Source organism: Tasmannia lanceolata, unplaced genomic scaffold (assembly GCF_043159265.1).
Source record: "Tasmannia lanceolata isolate RefF3 unplaced genomic scaffold, GAP_Taslan_0.1 ptg000003l, whole genome shotgun sequence".
In the NCBI taxonomy this organism is placed as follows: domain Eukaryota; kingdom Viridiplantae; phylum Streptophyta; class Magnoliopsida; order Canellales; family Winteraceae; genus Tasmannia; species Tasmannia lanceolata.
This window is the reverse complement of record NW_027518680.1, coordinates 48,542,204-48,562,472: the sequence shown is the minus strand read 5'-3', so window position 1 is coordinate 48,562,472 and position 20,269 is coordinate 48,542,204. Positions and strand designations below refer to the sequence as shown.

Below are 20,269 nucleotides of genomic sequence, written 5' to 3'. Positions count from 1 at the left end.
CGCCCTACAGCAAGTGGTCCAAAGGATCCCTCTCCAACCGGCGGCACCCCTCCGCCCGTGAATACACCGGACGGAGAACTTCGCCCCGTCGAGATTCCAGAAGAACAAGGATCTTCAGAAGGGCGAAACCCTCGGAGTCAAAGACCCTATCATCGTTAACAAGGATCCGCTTCCATCACTACCCCACCACCCGACCATTTCCGTGATGTTCGGCGTCGAAGGGGTGACAACTCAAGGATGGAACCGACGAACCTTGCTCATCGATATGAGAATCAGATACCTCCACAGATAAGAAGCCCAGCGAGAAATATCCAAGCAGAAGAGAGCCTCGCCATCATGGATGAACTCCAGCGTCAGATAAGAGAACTTCAACAGCAAATGAAGACACCTTGTGATCCGGACCTCCTGGCAGAATGGGATAGCGAGATTGCTTCTCCGTTCACTCTGAGAGTCGCCGATGCCGTCGTTACCACAAACTCGGACATGCCTCGGTTGGATCTCTATGATGGGTCATCAGACCCTCTTGAGTTTCCCCTCATCTATAGCTGTGCGATGGTAATCAGAAATGCTTCCGATGCGACGATGTGCAAAGCCTCTTCCGCCTACCTGAAGAAAGACGCTAGCAATTGGTTCAGTCGATTGCGGCCCAACTCCATTGAATCGTTCCACGAACTGGGAAAAGAGTTCGTCGCTTACTTCATCAACAGTCGGCCCCGAAAGAAACCAGCTGACGCTCTCTTGGCTCTGCGACAGGAAAAGGATGAAACTCTGCGGAGATTTATCGGCCGGTTCCGAATGGAACTCCACCAAATTAGCGAACCGAACTTCGATATGGTTCGCGCAGCGCTCCGCCATGCCATCCGAAATAGAGACATGAAAGTTGCGTTAAATGTGAATCCTCCCCGCGATATCCAAGACCTCATGGCTACGACGGACAGGTACATGAATAATGAGGAATCATTTGCTATGGAAAGGGAATTGGAAACCACCCGGGGTGCCGAAAAGTGAAAGGACGACTCTAGGACGCCATCAAGTCATAAGCAGGCAAGACGCAACGACCATCAAAACCGTCGCGCATCAAATCCCTAGTTTCATAGGGTCGACTACACCCCCCTAAACAACACTATCTCGAATATCCTGTATGAAATCCGTGACAAAGAACCCATAAACTAGCCCGAGAAAATGAGAAACTCGGGAAAAGGTAAGACTTCCAACAAGTACTGTCATTTTCACTAAGACCATGGGCACACCACCGACAATTGTTACCATCTGAAGAATGAAATTGAAAGGCTCGCCAGACTAGGAAAGATCGACCGTTATCTCCAGAATCCCCCAAGGAGCCATCAGCGACCCCGATCTGAAGTTCATCGGCGTGACGAATGTCATCGCTCGCCGAACCACCAAGCAGAAAGCAGTCGACATAGAGCCCCAGATCAGGAGGAGGCACCAAAGGTCATTAGAAATATCGACACCATTTATAGAGGCCCGACATCTGGAGGACCAACTGACGAAGGGTGCGCCCTTTATGCAGGACAAGCCAACTCCATAGAAAACCCCACAAAGAAGCCAAAGACTGGTCCAAGTACCAATACACCTATCACCTTCACCGAAGCAGATTACGGGACCATAGATCGACATCATGATGACGCCGTGGTAGTTCGGCTTACCATCGCCAACTGTAGCATGGGGCGAATCTTGGTAGACACGAGGAGCTCAGTCAATGTCCTCCATCAGAACGCCTTCGCCGAAATGGGCATCAACAAGCTGGAGCCTGTTAATTGGTCCATCTTCAGATTCTCCGGAGGGAAAGTCAAGGTACGAGGCAAAACCAAACTCCCCGTAACATTCGGCACCCATCCGAACCAGCGTACCATCATGCAAACCTTTGTGGTAGTTTATGTCCCTTCCTCCTGCAATGGGATCATTGGGAGGCCAGCTCTAAATGAACTGGGGGCAGTGGTCTCCACTGCCCACTTGAAAATAAAGTTTCCTACCAAGCTCGGTGTCGAAGAGGTTATCGGCAACCAAGAGAAAGCCCGCGAGTGCTACGCCGCCCTGTTAAAAAAGAAAAAGGCCGCCAAAGAGACCTTCTCCATAGGCAGTACTGACCCTCGAGTCGAAGTAAAGCAAGGAGAACCAGTCGAAAAACTCACGAAGATTCCTCTGTTCCACGGTACCGAGGATCAAACTGTCCAAAAGGTTCTCTCCTGTCAGGTAAACTTAAAACTGAACTTGTCAATTTCTTAAATGCTAACTCGGATATCTTCGCCTAGTCCGCCTCCGACATGCAGGGGATCCCCTCGGACGTTGCGGTCCATAAACTAAATGTGGACCCCAACTCCAAGCCAGTCAAACAGAAAAAATGAAGCTTCGCCGTCGAAAGACAAAAGGACATCAGAGAAGAAATAGATAACCTTCTAGACGCCAAGTTCGTCAGAGAAATTCACTACCCAGAGTAGCTCGCCAACGTAGTAATGGTTAAAAAATCCAACGGCAAGTGGCGAATCTGCATTGATTTCACAGACCTCAACAAAGCATGCCCCAAAGATTGTTACCCGCTACCGAGGATTGATCACCTCATTGACTCCACCGTTGGACATGAGATGCTGAGTTTCATGGATGCCTTTTCCGGATACAACCAGATTCAGATGTACGGTCCCGATATTCCAAAAACCTCCTTCGTCACCGACCAATGATTGTTTTGCTACGAGGTCATGCCATTCGGCCTCAAGAACGCGGGCGCCACGTACCAGCGACTTGTCAACAAAATATTTGCCGAGCAAATTGGGAGGAACATGGAAGTATACGTTGATGACATGCTCGTCAAAAGCCTCAAAGCGCCGGACCACATCGTTGATCTTGAAGAAGCCTTCACCGTACTCCGACGAAACCGAATGAAGCTGAACCCCGCCAAGTGCGCTTTCGGGGTTACCTCTGGAAAGTTCCTAGGCTTCATGGTCAGTCAGCGAGGAATCGAAGCCAATCCCAAAAAAATAAAGGCGCTTTTAGAAATGACGGCACCCAAAGAAGTCAGAGATGTGCAGAGGCTCACTAGCAGAGTCGCAGCCCTCAACAGATTTATGTCCAAATCTACTGAGAGATGTCTACCCTTCTTCAAGACCCTCCGAACTGTAAAAGATTTCCAATGGACGAAAGAGTGTCAAGCCGCCTTCAATCAGCTAAAAGCATATCTCCAAGAGCTTCCCCTGCTCTCCAAGCCAGTACCAGGGGAAAGCTTGTACTTGTACCTAGCAGTTGGGTCTGCAACGGTTAGTTCGATACTCGTTCGGCAGGAAGAAAAAGCGGAGCAACCTATCTACTACGTTAGTAGGGTACTCCATGATGCCGAAACTCGATACCAAGAAAACGAAAAGTTCGCCTTCGCTGTCGTCATATCAGCAAGGAAACTCCGCCCATATTTTCAAGCTCATCCTATTGTCGTACTCACAGATCAACCCCTCCGAAAAATATTACAGAAGCCTGACACCTCTGGGCATTTGATTAATTGGGCAGTCGAATTAGGTGAATTTGACATCCAAATAAAGCCCCATCCAGCGATCAAGTCCCAGTCGCTGGCAGATTTTATCGTAGAACGCACGGTGTGGATGGAGGAGCCAGAAGAGCCGAGCCTCCTGATCGAAGAACCAACCCTGAACCAGCAACACCAAAATCCGCTGTGGATGTTATATGTAGATGGCTCCTCTAATGCTGGAGGCAACGGTGCCGGACTAGTTATAACAGGGCCAAATAATTTTATTGTTGAATACGCCCTGCGCCTAGATTTCAAAGCATCCAATAACGAGGCGGAATATGAAGCCTTGATCGCTGGAATAGCCCTCGCTGCTGAATTACAAGTCAGCCGAATCAGAGTCCACAGTGACTCACAATTGGTAGTCAACCAAGTAAATGGCTTTAGCGAGGCTAAGGAAGAACGGATGATCAAATACCTAGAAAAGGTGAGAAGAGAAATCTCCGTCTTTGAGGAATTTCAAATAGTACAAGTCCCCCGAACCTTGAATGCCCGCTCCGATGCTCTCTCCAAATGACCTCTTCCAGAATGTTCGAACAGGGAAACGTCTACACTGAGATCCTCCCTCAGCCTAGCGTTGAAAGAGAAGAAGTCCTACAGCTCAACGAGGAACCTGGCTGGATGGACCCCATAATACAATACTTGAAAGACGGTATCATGCCCCCGGATAGAAAAGAAGCTCGACGCCAAATAGCAAGGGCCGCACATTATGTTCTCGATGGACAGAAACTATATAAATGTTCCTTTTCATGGCCCTTGCTAAAATGCCTCCAACCCTCCACCGCGGAGGTTGCCATGAGGGAAGTCCATGAAGGAATCTGTGGCGATCACTCGGGCGGAAAGGTATTGGCCTACAAGATCCTCCGCCGAGGTTTCTTCTGGCCAACCCTCCAGCAAGACGCTGCTGACTTTGTTAGAAGGTGCGAGCAATGCCAGAAGTTCATTACCGTGCCTCGTCTGCCAGCGGTTCACTACAAACCCATCTCCAATCCAATCCCGTTTGCAATGTGGGGAATGGATCTGTTAGGACCTTTTCCTAACTCGGCCAGGGGACATCGAATGATGTACCTCGCTATCGATTACTTCACCAAATGGGTTGAAGCCAAGGCAGTTAAGAAGATTACTTCCAGAGAAACTGTGAACTTCTTCTATCACGATATCATATGCAGATTCGGTGTTCCACGGATCCTTGTGACCGACAACGGGACCAGTTTGCGAGTCGAAGGTTCAAAGACTTTTGCGGAAAACTCGGTATCGACCAACGGTTCACCTCAGTCGGTCATCCGCAAGCTAATGGACAGGTAGAAGTAACCAATCGAACTCTTCTGCAAGGGTTAAAGAAACGTGTTGAGAACACCCGAGGCTCGTGGGCGGAAGAACTACCAAATCTCCTTTGGGCCTATCAAACTACTCCTAGAACCGCGACAGGAGAGTCGCCGTTCAGCCTCGCCTTTGGAGTAGATGCGGTGATACCCGTAGAGATTGGAGCCCATTCCCCGAGGCTCGAAGCATACAATGAAAGGACCAATCCCAACCACCTAAAAAGCAGCCTCGACCTCATTAAAGAAACTAGAGAAAATGCTCGAGTCAGGATGGCCGCGTACCAGCACAGGGTCGCCCGATACTACAATTCCAGAATAAAGGAAAGAGTGGTGAGGACGGGCGACTTGGTACTACGACGGTTCGAAGTCTCCGACCCTCGCAATTCTGGAAAGTTGGCTCCCACTTGGGAAGGACCCTACCGTGTTACACGCACCCTCCAGCCAGGGTCATACCAATTGGAAGACTTAGGGGGAAATCCCATTCCCCGCACTTGGCACATTTCAAATTTGAAGAAATTCTACCCATAGGCAAGAATATAATTCATTTTCATCTTTCCATTTATTTTCAATAAATCTGCATGTTTGTTCTTTGTCTTTGTGATATTACAGATATGTAAACATCTCCCACAAGTAATGAAGTCTCCTTTGCGATTATCCATCTCCAAAAATGATTACTCCCTAAGCAATTAACGAATCTCCACACCGAGTGAGCTACGAACGAAGGATAAAAGTTGTGACCCATAAACTGACGCCCCAAGAGGCTCGGTAGAGCGTCCATCGACTTAAAAGATATGACCCATAAACCGACGCCCCAAGAGGCTCAGTAGAGCGTCCATCTACTTAAAAGATATGACCCATAAACCGACGCCCCAAGAGGCTCGGTAGAGCGTCCATCTACTTAAAAGATATGACCCATAAACCGATGCCCCAATAGGCTCGGTAAAGAGTCTATCTACTTCAAGGGAAAGTTAAGCATTCTACGAGGATCGACAAAAAAGTCATCACCGCCAATGAAAGATAAAAGTGTTTTAAGTGCATCTCCAAGAAAAGTAAGAGTATCTTAAAGTACATCACCAAAGTCACTTCGAAGGACAAACCCCTTCCATCCACAACAAAATAAAGTTAAGTTTTTACAAAACCAGATTATAAAAGGCAAAGATAAAATTTCAAGGGACATGTCCCTGAGTTTCCTTCTCCAAAACTTCCTCGGTAGAAGGCGCCACAATACCAGGGACCGATGATTCTATTCCAGGAGACGTACCCGCCAGATTTGCCTCATTGACTTTGGTCGACTCGGAATCCTCTCCCTCGGAAAGCTCAGTCCCTGGCGGTCCCTCCAATCTTTCGATGGGAAAAGTAGAATCTATGGCCTTAATTTGGCTTCGACAGTCAACGAAACCTTTCGCCTCAAACTCCAGCACGTGGAGCACCATATCCGTTTGATACTCCTGAGATTGGCGGAATTTGGAGATCGCCTGGGACCAAACCTCCTCCTCTCGCTCAGCGGCCTTGTCCCGCGCCTTCTCCAGTTCAGTACGAATCTCCTTTTCACGGACAAGTTCGTCTTTGACCTTTTGGAGCTCAGCCTCAGCATTCGCCTGAACGTTCACCAGGGAATCCTCGAACACCTTCTGGTCATTCGCACGAGCCTCCACTTGATTCTTCATCTCCTTGGAAGCGTGAGGACAAACAGAGTGGTACTTTTCCATGCGCCGCGAGGCATGAGAGCAAATATCTGACAACTACAGGCAAAAAAAGAAAAGGTAAATGTTTGCAGGAACCGAAGGATATTCGAAAAAGTAAAAATAAAATACGCACCTTCTTTGCTACAATGACCATGTCCCGGCCTACGGCGGAGTGCGAACTTCTCTCCAAATCCGCCAAGTCTCTCGATAGAACACTCGTCATCGCCATTTCTACAGCCACCCTCGGGTTGCGAAAGGCAGAATCTTCAATACCCACTTTCCAGTTAGGGTTGAAATAAGACCCCTGTTGGGTCGCCTGATCTTTCGGAAGAGTCCCCGGCTTGAAATAAGCCTGGGTTCCCTCGCAACCCTCGACGGGCAAAGACTCCTGGCTCACAACTTGGCCTTTACCCTTACCCCCCTCTTCGGTTGACTTACCCTTTTTACTGGGGCTCTTCTCCAACATTTCTACCTGCCGCTTGCTATGCACGGATTTCTCCGGAGATGCAGCACCCGTAGTCCCCACAGGCAGGGCCGACCCTTGGCCGGCCTTAGCTGCCTGGCGCTTCATGGCTCTGTCCTGTTTTTGCAGAGCCACTTCCTCGGCCTTCAATCTCCTCGCCTCCTCCATTGCCGAGGCAGAAATATTAGCGCCCAAACCTTGTGCCGCCATTTCTGCGATAAAACCAGGAAACCAGTCACAACAGAATAGAAGGAAAGCGAGCAGAAATATGAAAAGGAAGATCGGAGAAGAGAATCACCAGACTGACTCTCGTCAGCACTTAATCCGTATTCCTCCCCCTCGCTCTGAGCCTCGTCCTCCGAGTCTAACACGACGTTGCTCAAACCAAACTTCACCAATATATGTTTGGATTTGAAATCCCGAACGTTGAACCTCTCCTTCCCTACATCCACACCACTACCCACGACATCGTTGAAAATTAACTGACTCAAAGTCCCTAGAAAAAACTACAACCCCATTTTCTCCCCATTAGGCTTTCTCCAATCAAAGGGGAATCGCCATCCGGCTGTTTGAGGCGGTTTTATAAAAAAGAACTCATTCTTCCACCGTTTAATGGAAGAGGGAGCTCCGCCCATGATCATCAGCGTCCGCCACTGGGACACATCTACCCAGTCCCCTTTCATCTTTATAAGGAAAAACTTCCTGATAACATCCAATGATAGTGGGGCCCTCACCATTTTACTTTTCACTATGTACGCCAGGAGACCCCTCCACCCATTTGGAAAAATCTGGGACGGTGCCAAACCGAAAAAATCCAAAAAGTCTATCAGAACTGGGTGGAGAGGGAAGCGGACACCCGCTTCAATAACCTCCTTATAGAAGGCCGTCTCTCCCTTCACACTACTACTACATGCCCGTTCATCAGGGCTGGGAAGCCGGACCTCATAATCGTCCGGAATGTGATACTTCTACCGTAGATGATCAAGGTCCGAAGGTTGAAGGATACCTATCGAACCCATGGCTACTTTAGGACGATATGCTACGCCATGGGGCATCCGAGGCTTATAAAATTTCACAAATTCCTGAGCCACAACTCTAGCCTGGACGTCCATCGGTGCCGACCGTGAATTGCTCCTATCCTCTCTTAAAGCGGCAATTACTAGTGCGCCACTCGGTATCGGCTCCGCCACACCTGGAGGTTCGACTGGAAGAATCGAACCCACCTCCTTTCTTGGCTGTGGCGCTATCCTCTTCAATGATCCTCCGCTCTTTGCAACCGTCGTTCCACCACCAACCTTTTTGGTCTTAGTTGTAGGCCTCACCTCCGACGGCCGCCCCAAAGCGCTCCTCGCCTCTATCTCCGACGATTGCCCCAATCTGCTCTCCAGTTCCGTCTCCGACGAGACTTGGGGAGAAGGGGATGTTTCCTCCATCCCCACAGGCTCAATCAACTGATTTTGGGAATCCGTGTTCTCCGACATTATTACTCTAAAGAAACGAAATGAAAAGTTTGGGTGGAGAAACGCACCGATGAGATTGGAGGGAAGAAACCGTGAAACTCACCGGAGAAGACGAGCCAGCACCTTGAAAGAAAAGAGAAATCAAACCGAGAAGGAACTTAGCGCCCTCCAAATCTCCGGTTAACACAAAAGAACAAAGCTAAATGAGAGATTCTAACGGAAAAAGGGAAGCGAACCACCGGAGAAAAGATCTCGCCGGAGCAATGGATGGAAAGAGAGAAAAAGAGAAAATGGTAGAAAAAAGAAAAATGGGTGGGCTTTTATAGGTCCACGCGCGGGAAAACTCAAAAGTCACGTCACTCTGACGTTATGCGACACGTGGCGCCCCATGACACTCGTACAATTACCAAAGTCATTAATGCGCTGTTTCGTTATCATTGTTCAAAGCGCCAAACCACTGTTTCCCAAAAGCCACGACTGTTACACGTGTCTCCTCGAAATACCCCTCAGAACGAATCGACAAACACTCCTCTGGTACTGAGTATCTCTTGATAAAGTCATACAATACACTCAAACTACGTTATGTTTGCGACGAGGTTAGAATATGCCCAGGGCCGAACGTTCTCATTTGTGTCATGAGCGTAACTCCAACTAAAATGACGTTCCTTCGCATGATGATGCGTAAGTCGCGATGTTCGATTCCGACTGTCATTAATACTAAGTTCACAGTTTATCTACAAGCTACTTGCGACATTGAATACAAACAATGCAGGAACACATACAAAATGACAAAGATCCTTTCATTCACAAGTGAAGGAACCTTTACAAAAGGTGGGCTTCTAGGCAAGATACAAGAAAAAGAAAATACATTCGGGACCGTGCTAAACTACGGCTAGCTAAAAAAGACAGGAAGGAATTGAGAACAGTCGACGCCCAGAGCTTCAGTATCCTACGTCTGGTGAACCACCAAGAGCCACAACTCCGGGCCCACTGAGGCTTTTTCTGTGAGCGCAGGATTATAGGTTCTGCGAAGTTAGATCGTGCAGTCAGATTTTTGGTGTCATCAATTAGTTTTCAAAATTTCTTCCAAGACACTTCAGAGACATCATTCCGCTTCATATAGGCATTCCACCGTGTCAAAGCATGGCTTGTCAGCTTTAGGCGAGCAAAACTCACCTTCTGGAAGTCAGTGTAGCCATAGATAGAGAAGTAGGTCTCCAATCGACCTAACCAGTCATATAACTTCTCGGCATCCACTCTTCCGTCATATAGAGGCATTTCTATTTTAGCCTCAATCTTGAAAGGATGGAGTTGAGATCTACTTGTATTACAAGTAGCAGATGGTAGCCCTTCATCATCATCTTCACTATCCTCATCTCTAGATCTGCCCTCATCTTTGTCATTGAGTGCCAGATCCGCACTAAGTTGGGATGTAGATGTTTCTTTGGCCGCCACCAGTTGTGACACCATCGCAGTTAGACTCGGGATCTGCTGCTCCATCTGAGAAAGTCTGTTGTTTACTCCATCATCAGCCATGGGTTTCGATAGTCTCTTCCTGTCGGTTTGAAGAGGGCTTGGGAAATCGTCTCCTTGCAACTTACGCAGGGCACGAGTGGTCACAATACACCACTTTCTTCCACGATGCTCATGAACTTGAGCTTTGATACCATTTGATCCAATGTAGGGTGGAGAAATCCCTTCCTCCAAGCCTTTTTTCCCAGATCAGACCTTTAATACAAAATAAATCAAATTCATGATCCAGGAGGATCGTGGAATGATCCAAGCGGGTCTGTGTTGTTTAATGTGGGTCCTACTAAGGGCACAACACTTGGCAAAGCAAACCATAGCCCACATGTGGTTTGACAACACATGCATGTGCATGTAGTTGTGAGTTTGCATGTAGGGGACGTTTGGATTTGGGTTGTGCAAATGTGTTGTGATGATTAGCCTCAATGACATGTGGCAGGTTATGATTAGATTCCATCCCATTCTGCACGCCGTCAGACTTGACTTATTCTAGATTCCAGCTAGCCCACAAGCTGATATTATTGAGTTGTATTTTGAACCATAATTGTCGTGATGTAAGAATTGAAGACCAAGAGCAACCGACAATAGCTTATCAAAGGCCACACGGCCCACACCCAGCGACCATTCATTTTGGGCCCTCTTGCCAATGCAGTACCCCTATTAGAAAAATCACGAGTCCCATCAGAATAGAGATTGGTGGAAATGATATCTTTACACAATTCAAAGATTTTCAATACCCTTTTGTGTGTCTTTTCCTTTGGCTGTTATCTACGTTGATAACGAGCCGTGTTTCATTTTGGGTCATGTAAACCATTCATTTCTTAGGGTGAAAAGTACGGAATATTGGCAGAAGTTTCGAGGAATTATGGATTTTGGGGCACGTTTTAAAACACCGGTCATTCTTCAAAATCGGTGCGAAAAAGACCCTGATACCCTTCTGACATTAAAGAGTCATCGTATGTTGTCCTTCCCGACAAATTCACAACCCAACATAATCATTATCTTTAAAGTAATATTTTATTATTTCTCACTTATCTTTTGGGTGAAAACGGCTACGTTATTGAATACTAGTGGACAACCCCGAAAACGGCTACCTTACTGAATACTAGCGGACAACCGTGGGCAAAATATAACTAATTCGCTACAATTTTGCTAATACACGTAGGATATTAAGAGATAGAACCAATTTTGCTAAAATCATGAGACATAGTGGAGATTTGTTCTCCAATAAATAGAAACAATAATTGGGATATTGAGTAATAGAAACAATTTTGCTAAAAACGTGGGATATGGTGAGATTTTTTCTACAATCCAAATATATCACCATATAGAGAGAGTTTTATGTTTTTTTAGGACGGGTGCCACGTGCTGTACCCACATCCTCCAGGATTCTGTTTTACACGTCTCTTTCGGTTGAGAACGGCGACGTTATTAAATATTTTATTATTTCTCACGTCTCTTTTGGCTTAGAACGACGACGTTATTAATATTTTATTATTTCTCACGTCTCTTTTGGCTAATAACGTTGCCGGATTCTAGAGTACGTCGCCGGAATATAAAGTACACCGCCGGATTCAAGGAACACCCACCGTTTAAAAATATCAAGTACGCTGCCGGAATATCGAGTATGTCGCTAGATTATAGAGTACGCCGCCGGAATATCGAGTATGCTGCCGGATTTTCTGGGTTCAAACATGTGTTACAAACGTATCGAGTACGCCGCCGGAATATAGAGTACGCTGCCGGATTTTCTGGGTTCAAACATATGTTACAAACGTATTGAGTACTCCGCCGGAATATCAAGGGGTACGCCGGTGGAAATAGAGTGTTCGCCGACGGAAATAATTGGTATGCCGGCGGAATCTCATACAGAGATGAGGTATTATTAGAAGACAGTCACCGTTCCATATTTATGTCCATGTGTCGTGGATCCGACCGTCTATGCATATTGGCGACAGCCAAAATTTAAAAGAACTTAAGGAACTCTTGGTTTAAAGAAAGATTTCAAATCCAAACCAAACCGGCTGTGTATAGATGCGCCAGCATTCCAAAAAGTTGTTCAACACGTGTCAAGCATCCATCCGTCTCTATTTACTTTCGACGGCCCAGATAGAAACAAACCCAAGGTTCTGTCTGTTCAAATACGCATTTACACGAACCAAAAGAAGCCTTATGAAGCGCGCCAATTTAATAGGCAGTAATGAAAAAGAAGATTTATGTTGATGTCAGAAGGGTATAAGGGTCTTTTTCCCACCCGGTTTTGAGGAATGGCCCGTGTTTCATTCTTGTTTTAAAAGGTGCCCGAAATCCATAATTCCTCGAACCATGTGCCCTCATTCCGTACTTTTCTCTTTCTTAGGGTTGTGCCCCGATAACCCTAACCGTCCAATTTGCAGTGGTTTAAAGTTAGTAAAGGCATTTGTATAGAACTTCAATGTGCTGATTTGGATTAACATATGGAGATTGGGCAACGTTTTACGTGCCTCAGGACCAAGTAAATGATTTGCTAAGATCTCCAAATAATGTGGGCCCTAGGATTTTTTTTGCTACGTTGAGATATCTTTCAATTCATCATATAAAAACTTATTTTGGATGGATCAAATTCCTTTGAAATAGAGAGCATCCACCTTGAAATTGAAGGGGATGTAGGGCCCCGAATTGATTATGAATGGGACACGTATTCCAAAGAAGTGTTGTGACAGTATGGAAGCACGTACTGACCTTATCCAATCTCAAGATCTACTAAAATGTTCTCTATTCTTTTTAGAAAGCATTATTGTCATGCCCCAAACCCGGAATACAAGGTAAGGCGCACGTGACAGCCGTCGGACGCCCATAGGGTCGCCCCTACAAGCATGCAAGGCTCCTTTACACCAAATATTCTCAACATTTAGAGCAACTAATAAATGCAAAAATTTTAGTCTCAATTAAAGCTCAAATGAAATACATCTATAGGTTCATAATTATAAATCCAACAATAATTATTCAACGACAACTACCTTAATAAAATAACAAAAGTCACTAAACTCGAATAATGAAAGAAAGAAGGAAATCTCCTAGGCTCCAATCCATGTGCTTGAGCTCAACACGTCTACCGCCGCTCCTCGGTATCTGAAAGTTGTTAAGCCACATAATAAGCTAACAGCCCAGCCGGTTTTCCAAATCCAAGTCAACTAATAGGAAAACGAAAACATGCTGGTGTGGAAATAGAAGTTACATGCTATAAAATTTTAGTCTCTGCAGAAATTGATAAGAAACAAGGAATCATTTCTACATAAGCTACGTAAGAAAATACAAGTTTTTACAAAAAACAGTTCCAACCACTCGGTTATGCAGTTTTCCACCTTGAAGTCAATGACAAAGAATATATATTTCCAAACACCTGGTTTTGCAGTTTTCCACTTTGAAATCAAATACTTAACAGTCTTCTCTGTGGCCAATTTCCAACCTTATTGGCAAGTAGCGTACCTCAAGGCGAACACTCGTTCGCAGGACTCACAAGTCCTAAAGCGCGCAATGCAATAATATCAATAGCTAGAGGAATTCCTACTGGCCGCCCGAGATCAACCTTACGGGCAAATAAACTCGACCGGTCTACACGATCACGTCAAGTGTACCCACCCATTAGCAGGTTGGGCACTAGATCCCCACTAGAGATCAACGTTACTGGCGGAACCCATTCCATACCAAGATTGTATACAAACATAGAGAGAAGCAATGTCATGTCTGCAATATCGTGCCATATATTTCGTAGACATTTCAAACCATAGGGGGACTCCCCCGTTCCAAACAATTGAAACCATGTCATAAATACAATGTTTTTCATTAGTGTTTCATGAATTTGTGGTTTCAAAACTCACGTTATTCACAAAGCTCCTCTTTTTTTTTTTGTATAGATAAGAAAGCATGTTACAACTAAAGCATTTCATGGAAAATGACAATTAAACCATTTAGTATGACATGCTAAAAGAGATCAGTGAGAAACCTTTTCAAAACAATTCCATATACTGAACTATAATAAAAGCTTGCATCAAATCTAAGTATATGAAAATACTAGTAATACACTGACATAGGGTAGGATCACCTACCTTAAGCGCGATCTCCAAAAATTTTCCTTTGCAAGGTCAAGACCCACGAAGAAGATATTCCTAAAGCGTATATAAATATGAGGTAAAGTAGGTGGCTGAAATCATATAAAAATCTACAGTTATATAGGATTGCTTGGGGTGGGAATTACACCCAAGAACATTAGCTATAAGAACTGTTGTAACAATCCCACTTACCAAAATTTTGGTTATGAAAATAAGGCATACGACTGTTAACATGCGTCCAAAATGAAGGGTAGTGGGTGATGGAGACGATTCCCAAAAACTGGTTTGCAAAAGGAAAAAGTCTGCCCCCTTACAAGGGTTGTGGCTCCGAGGCATTGGAACGATGTACATATCAATGGCTTACAAAAAGGTTCATCCAAGTTCAGTAGCTATTACAGCTACAAACAATAACACATACAAGGCACTAGGTTTTAAGAAGGGAAGGAAAACACTTGCATTAACCAAGGAGCCTAAACGAGTACAGCTATATGTCCGCTATAATACCTTATGGATTTTATAAGAGGAAACATTACGCACCGGGGACGGTTGGTGCTCTCTCTCCCGAGGCAGCGATGGCGGTTGTTCCGAGTAGCAACAACTATTTCAAGAGTGAGAATGTGTCGCCTATGATCAAGTTCGACTAGTTCGGAAATTTCCGGATAGCGGGTGCAACAACCGGCATAAAAATCACAGAGAGCTTAGTTGTGTAACTAGGGATCAATATACAACACCAAGGCTCCTTCGAAACACAATTAGATCAAGATGATTGAATCTCCTTCAACATGTCTAATAGGCTCTTTTGACAACCTTGAGAGGAGGATTTGGATTAGCAATTGAGAACCAGAAAGTTAGTGATGTCTGATCCGTTCAAACCTCATGAAGACTCTTCAAGCCAGAAAAAATACCAATGTTGGTGATACCTTCTTGTGGAGGAATTCAAAATGAAAAGGAAACAGCAACTACACGTTTGGCATATGAGGAATTCTCTTATAATAGAATATAATAATATCTATATAAAGATCACTCTCTCAGTTCTGTACCTGATCATAGCAGCTATTGGTCAACATTTCCTATCTAATTATGGAATCTTAGCTCTCAAATTATCCTAGAATCTTCTCCTCTCTAGTATGCCAAAAGTCCTAGCCGGTTCCTAATGGAAATAGTCCAATTTGAGTGGTTCACATGCCTTATTTGCTATGCAAGCAATATTCAAAACAATGAATTATTAACTGTCCCATTTTCCATGTGAATGCACTTCCCATATAGCTGAAATTCATAGGAGGAAACCTACCATGATTAAATCATTACCAAGATAGCACTTCCTAATATATCCTACCTACTAGTCTAAGATTCTATTCAAAATCAAATGAAACATAGGCGAATGTGTCTTACTCGGTCAATCCAATTGGACTTAACAAAATAAGCATGCTTTAGAAGGTGCTTAAAAAGGACTTTACTCCATTGATAACAGCACCCCTTACAATCTTAAAAGTCTTATTCTTAAACACCATGCTTCAATTTGAAAAAGACACCCCTTCTCAAGCAAATATGCATAAGCTAATTTTTTATAACGACACCCATTAGAAAATAAAGTCATATGTTCAATTGATAAGGACAACTATATGTATATATATATATATATATAAAATACTTGGGACCGAGTATTACATCATACCCTTGTAAAAAGAATTTCGTCCTCGAAATTCACATACCTGGCGCTTGAAAAAGCTGGGGGTAGTTTTTCTACATCTCCTCCTCAAGCTCCCAAGTTGCCTCTCACTCAGAGTGATTTCTCCACTGAACCTTGACATAAGGAATGGTGTGTCTCCTAAGAACTTGGTCCTGTCTATCAACGATACGCACCGAGTGTTCCTCATATGACAAATCCTCTCTGATCTGCAAAGGGGCCAATTGTACCACACGGTCTGGGTCCGGAACATACTTCCTCAACATAGCTCTGCTTCACATCTTATGTTAGGCTGTTAGCTACCTAATTGATATGTCAATAGCCCTAGGACTGATAGAAATGTGTTAGGCTAGGCCTTTGAATCACTTTGTGTCATAACATTCCACCACAATGCTCCACATCTGAAGTCCTTGGCGTGGAAGAAATTATGTACCCTGGCCAACCCGGATGGTAGTGTGAGAAGATAGGCTACTGTCCCGACCCTTTCAAGAATTTTGTATGGCCCAACATACTTGGGACTCAACTTTCATCTGATGCCAAATCTGACCACCCCCTAAGTGGGAGACACCCTCAAGAAAACATAATCTCCAACCTCAAATTCAAGCTCACGCCTCATGACATCAGCGTAGCTCTTCTGCCTGCTCTGTACTACTGGAGACACTCTCTAATCAGACGAACCTTTTCTTCTGCCTGTTGCACTAATTCGGGCCCAAAATCTGTCTCCCACCAACCACATCCCAAGGGATGGGAGACCTGCACTTCCTCCCATAGAGTGCCTCATAAGGGGCCATCTGAATGCTGGATTGGTAACTATTGTTGTATGCAAACTCCACCAAAGGTAGCTGCAGATCCCAAGAACCTCTAAAATCCAAGGCACATGCTCTCAGCATGACCTCCAATATCTGGATCGTCCACTCTGATTGCCCATTGATTTGTGGATGATACGCTGTACTGAAGTTCAACCTAGTTCCCAAAGCCTTGTGGAGACTCCCCAAAAACTGAGACGCAAACCTTGGATCTCTGTCTGACACAATCGACACTGGCACTCCATGTAGCCTGAGAATCTCCTCCAAGTACCTCTCTGCCATCTGATCTATGGTCGAACCTACTCTATAAGCCAAGAAGTGAGCCGACTTAGTCAACCTGTCGACTATCACCCAAATGGCATCATTCTTCTTCAATGTCTTCGGCAAACCGGTCACAAGGTCCATAGTGATGTGCTCCCATTTCCATTCTGGGATAGGGAGGGGTTCTAAGTTACCTACAGGTCATTGACGCTCTATCTTGACCTACTGGCAGATTATACAATGAGCCACAACTCTGCAGTCTCTCGTTTCATGTTATTCCACCAGAAGGTTTCTCTGAGGTCCATGTACATTTTGGTGCCTCCAGAGTGCACCGAATAACCAGAACTATGGGCCTCATCCATAATCTACCTCTTGAGATCCGTATCAGCAGGCACACACAACCGAGTTTCGAACCTCAAGGACCCATCCTCATGGACTCTAAAATCTGATTGGGATACTTCCTGAACTCTTGCCCTGATCTTTTGGAGTCTCTCATCAGTACTCTGAGCAATCTTTATTCTCTCTAACAAAGTGGGCTGAACTCCCAGGTTCGCAATTTGTACACTAAGCTCATGCTGTCTGACCTTAATACTCAACCTCGTCAAGTCCTCAATGATCTGTCGTTGATTAGTTATCAAAGCTGCCATTTTACCCTGGGCCTTTCTGCTCAAAGCATCTGCTACTACGTTAGCCTTCCCTGGATGATAGCTAATGGTCAGGTCATAGTCTTTTAGCAATTCAAGCCATCTCCTCTTACGCATATTTAGCTCCTTCTGCGTGAACAAGTACTTTAGGCTTTTATGGTCAGTGAAGACCTCACATGGCTCCCCATAAAAGTAGTGTCTCCAAATCTTCAATGCAAACACCACTGCTACTAACTCTAGATCATGCGTCGGATAGTTCTGCTCATATGGCTTCAACTGCCTGGAAGCATAGGCCACTACCTTCCCATGCTGCATTGGAAGCTCACCTCGCACTTATCAGACCATTCAAACTTGGTTCCCTTATGTGTCAGACGGATCAGTGGTACAGCAAGCCGTGAGAATCCCTCTATGAATTTCCTGTAATATCCCGCCAGACCTAAGAAACTGCAACCCTCTGCGAAACTCGTGGGTGTAAGCCCAATGGTTCCCACCTTGCCATTCCCTTCTTCTTTTGATGATTCCAATACACAAGTGATTTTATGTCACTAATGTGTTTGATTGTCTAAGTTGTAGATCATAAGTGTGTAAAGACAAGATTGCTTGGATTGAGGCCAAGAAGCTCTCATTGGACCGCATTCGGAAGGCCAAAGACATCGAAGATCCAAGTCGCATAAAGACTTGAAGCATCGCAATTGAAGATCAAAGTCGTTTTTAGAATGTAAAGATCCAATCCTAGTTTAGGTGTTTAAAGGAATAAATAAATTAATTTCACACACCCTAAAATGTTTAAGTGATTGTCCTTGTGGTGTTCCAACACTTTGGAACCCTCATAACAATCCCAACTTGGTGTAGAGTTGGAAGCCCAAAAACAGAATTGAAAATCTGCTGGAAATAGGCTTCTCGGAACTCCGAGAGATTCCTCGGTGCTCCGAGAAATGGTCCAGTAACATTTTTCTAACTTCTGTTTCAATTCTTGGAACTCTGACATAAATTCTCGGAACTCCGAGAACACTATAACGGGAAGAATTTATAGCAGTTGGGAACTTTGCCAGATTTACCACTATGCCCCTCAAACGGTCATATTTGATTTTTCTATATATATGGGTATTCTAAACTTCTCAATAAGGAATCCTAACATTCCAAAACTCTATTTGAACATCCAAAGAGTGAATCAAGCTTGTTTATGCCTCTCATCCTCTAGAATTAGGATTTGGATCATTAGGCTCAAATTTGTACATCTTCTACAAATCTTGTAAACCCTTGTGAGAGATTTTTTGTTCTTTCCTTCTTTATTCAAAAGATTGTATTCGGGCGAGTGTTCGGAGAAGCGGAGCCCTCTCTCCGTGGGAGGATTGCCACCAAGGTTAAAGGCAATTGGAATTGTAATCGGCACCGATCTTCGCCGAAGTTGAGAAGATCAAATAGTGAAGCCATCAACAGGTTTGGTTGGTGGAGTGGAGTAGGCCTCGCGTTGGAGGACCGAACCACTTTAAATCTCGGGTGCACTCTCTCTTATCTCTTGCTTTATATTTGCATTGCACTTAGGATTTAACTTGTGTGCTCAATTTTCATTCTTGATCTCTTAATCTTCAAATTTGGGTTAGAGTTTTCAAAAGATTAAAACTTGTTAGTAACCTTGTAAGCCCAAGGGTCTACTCTCCTATCTTGTTTTGATGATTCTAAACATAATTGATTATGTTCTTGAATACTAATCAATTCGCCTTGAAGTGTTGTGTTAAGATAGGTTGATCATTGAAGAAACCAACACCCACATGGTCATGCTTGAAGATGTACCATACAAGAGTCAAAAGAGCTAAGTGGAGCTCACATTATCTCTCAAGCAAGCATACACAAAATGGAAGACCAATTGAAGACCAAGGCTAAAGAGAAGCTGAGGGTTACTTAGATTTCATTATACATCTTTTTCTCTTTAGATTTCTAAGTCAAGGCAAGGTTTTCAAAATAGTTTCCAAAACCACTTAAGAACTTAAATGGTTAAGTGAATGGTTATGTGGTGGACCAACATGTTGGGACCCTCATAAACATTCCAAATTATCATAGGAATTGAGTTCCAAAAGCCCAAAATCAAATAGCAACAAAAATAGAAAAGTCATGCTGATTTTAGGCTTCTCGGAGCTCCGAGAATGGTCCAGTAGTATTTTTCAACTTCATATCGTGCCATAAATTTCGTAGATGGGGGCTCCCCCGTTCCAAACCATTGAAACCATGTCATAAATAGAATGTTTTTCAATAGTGTTTCATGAATTTGTGCTTTCAAAAATCACGTTATTCACAAAGCTCCTCATTTTTTTGTATAGATAAGAAAGAATGTTACGACTAAAGCATTTCATGGATAATGATAATTCAACCATTTAGTATGACATGCTAAAAGAGATAAGTGAGAAACCTTTTCAAAACAATTCCATATACTGAACTATAATAAAAGCTTGCGTCAAATCTAAGTACATGAAAATACTGGTAATACACTGACATAGGGTAGGATCACCTACGTTAAGCACAATCTCCAAAAAATTTCCTTTGCAAGGTCAAGACCCACGAAGAAGATATTCCTAAAGCATAGATAAATATGAGGTAGAGTAGGTGGCTGAAATCATATAAAAATCTACAGTTATATAGGATTGCTTGGGGTGGGAGTTACACCCAAGAACATTAGCTATAAGAACTGTTGTAACAATCCCACTTATCGAAATTTTGGTTATGAAAATAAGACACATGACTATTAACGTGCATCCAAATCGAAGGGTAGTGGGTGATGGAGACGATTCCCAAAAAC

The 20,269-nt window shown here is 44.3% G+C and overlaps 1 protein-coding gene across 1 annotated transcript; it reads left to right on the top strand.

The window, feature by feature from the left end:
* Nucleotides 1-237: 237 nt before the first annotated feature.
* LOC143869848 (uncharacterized) lies at nucleotides 238-2,696 on the top strand. The gene is made up of 3 exons (XM_077376407.1): nucleotides 238-938; nucleotides 1,290-2,214; nucleotides 2,643-2,696. The coding sequence occupies exons 1-3, from the start codon at nucleotides 238-240 to the stop codon at nucleotides 2,694-2,696; spliced, it is 1,680 nt and encodes a 559-aa protein (XP_077232522.1).
* Nucleotides 2,697-20,269: the final 17,573 nt, after the last annotated feature.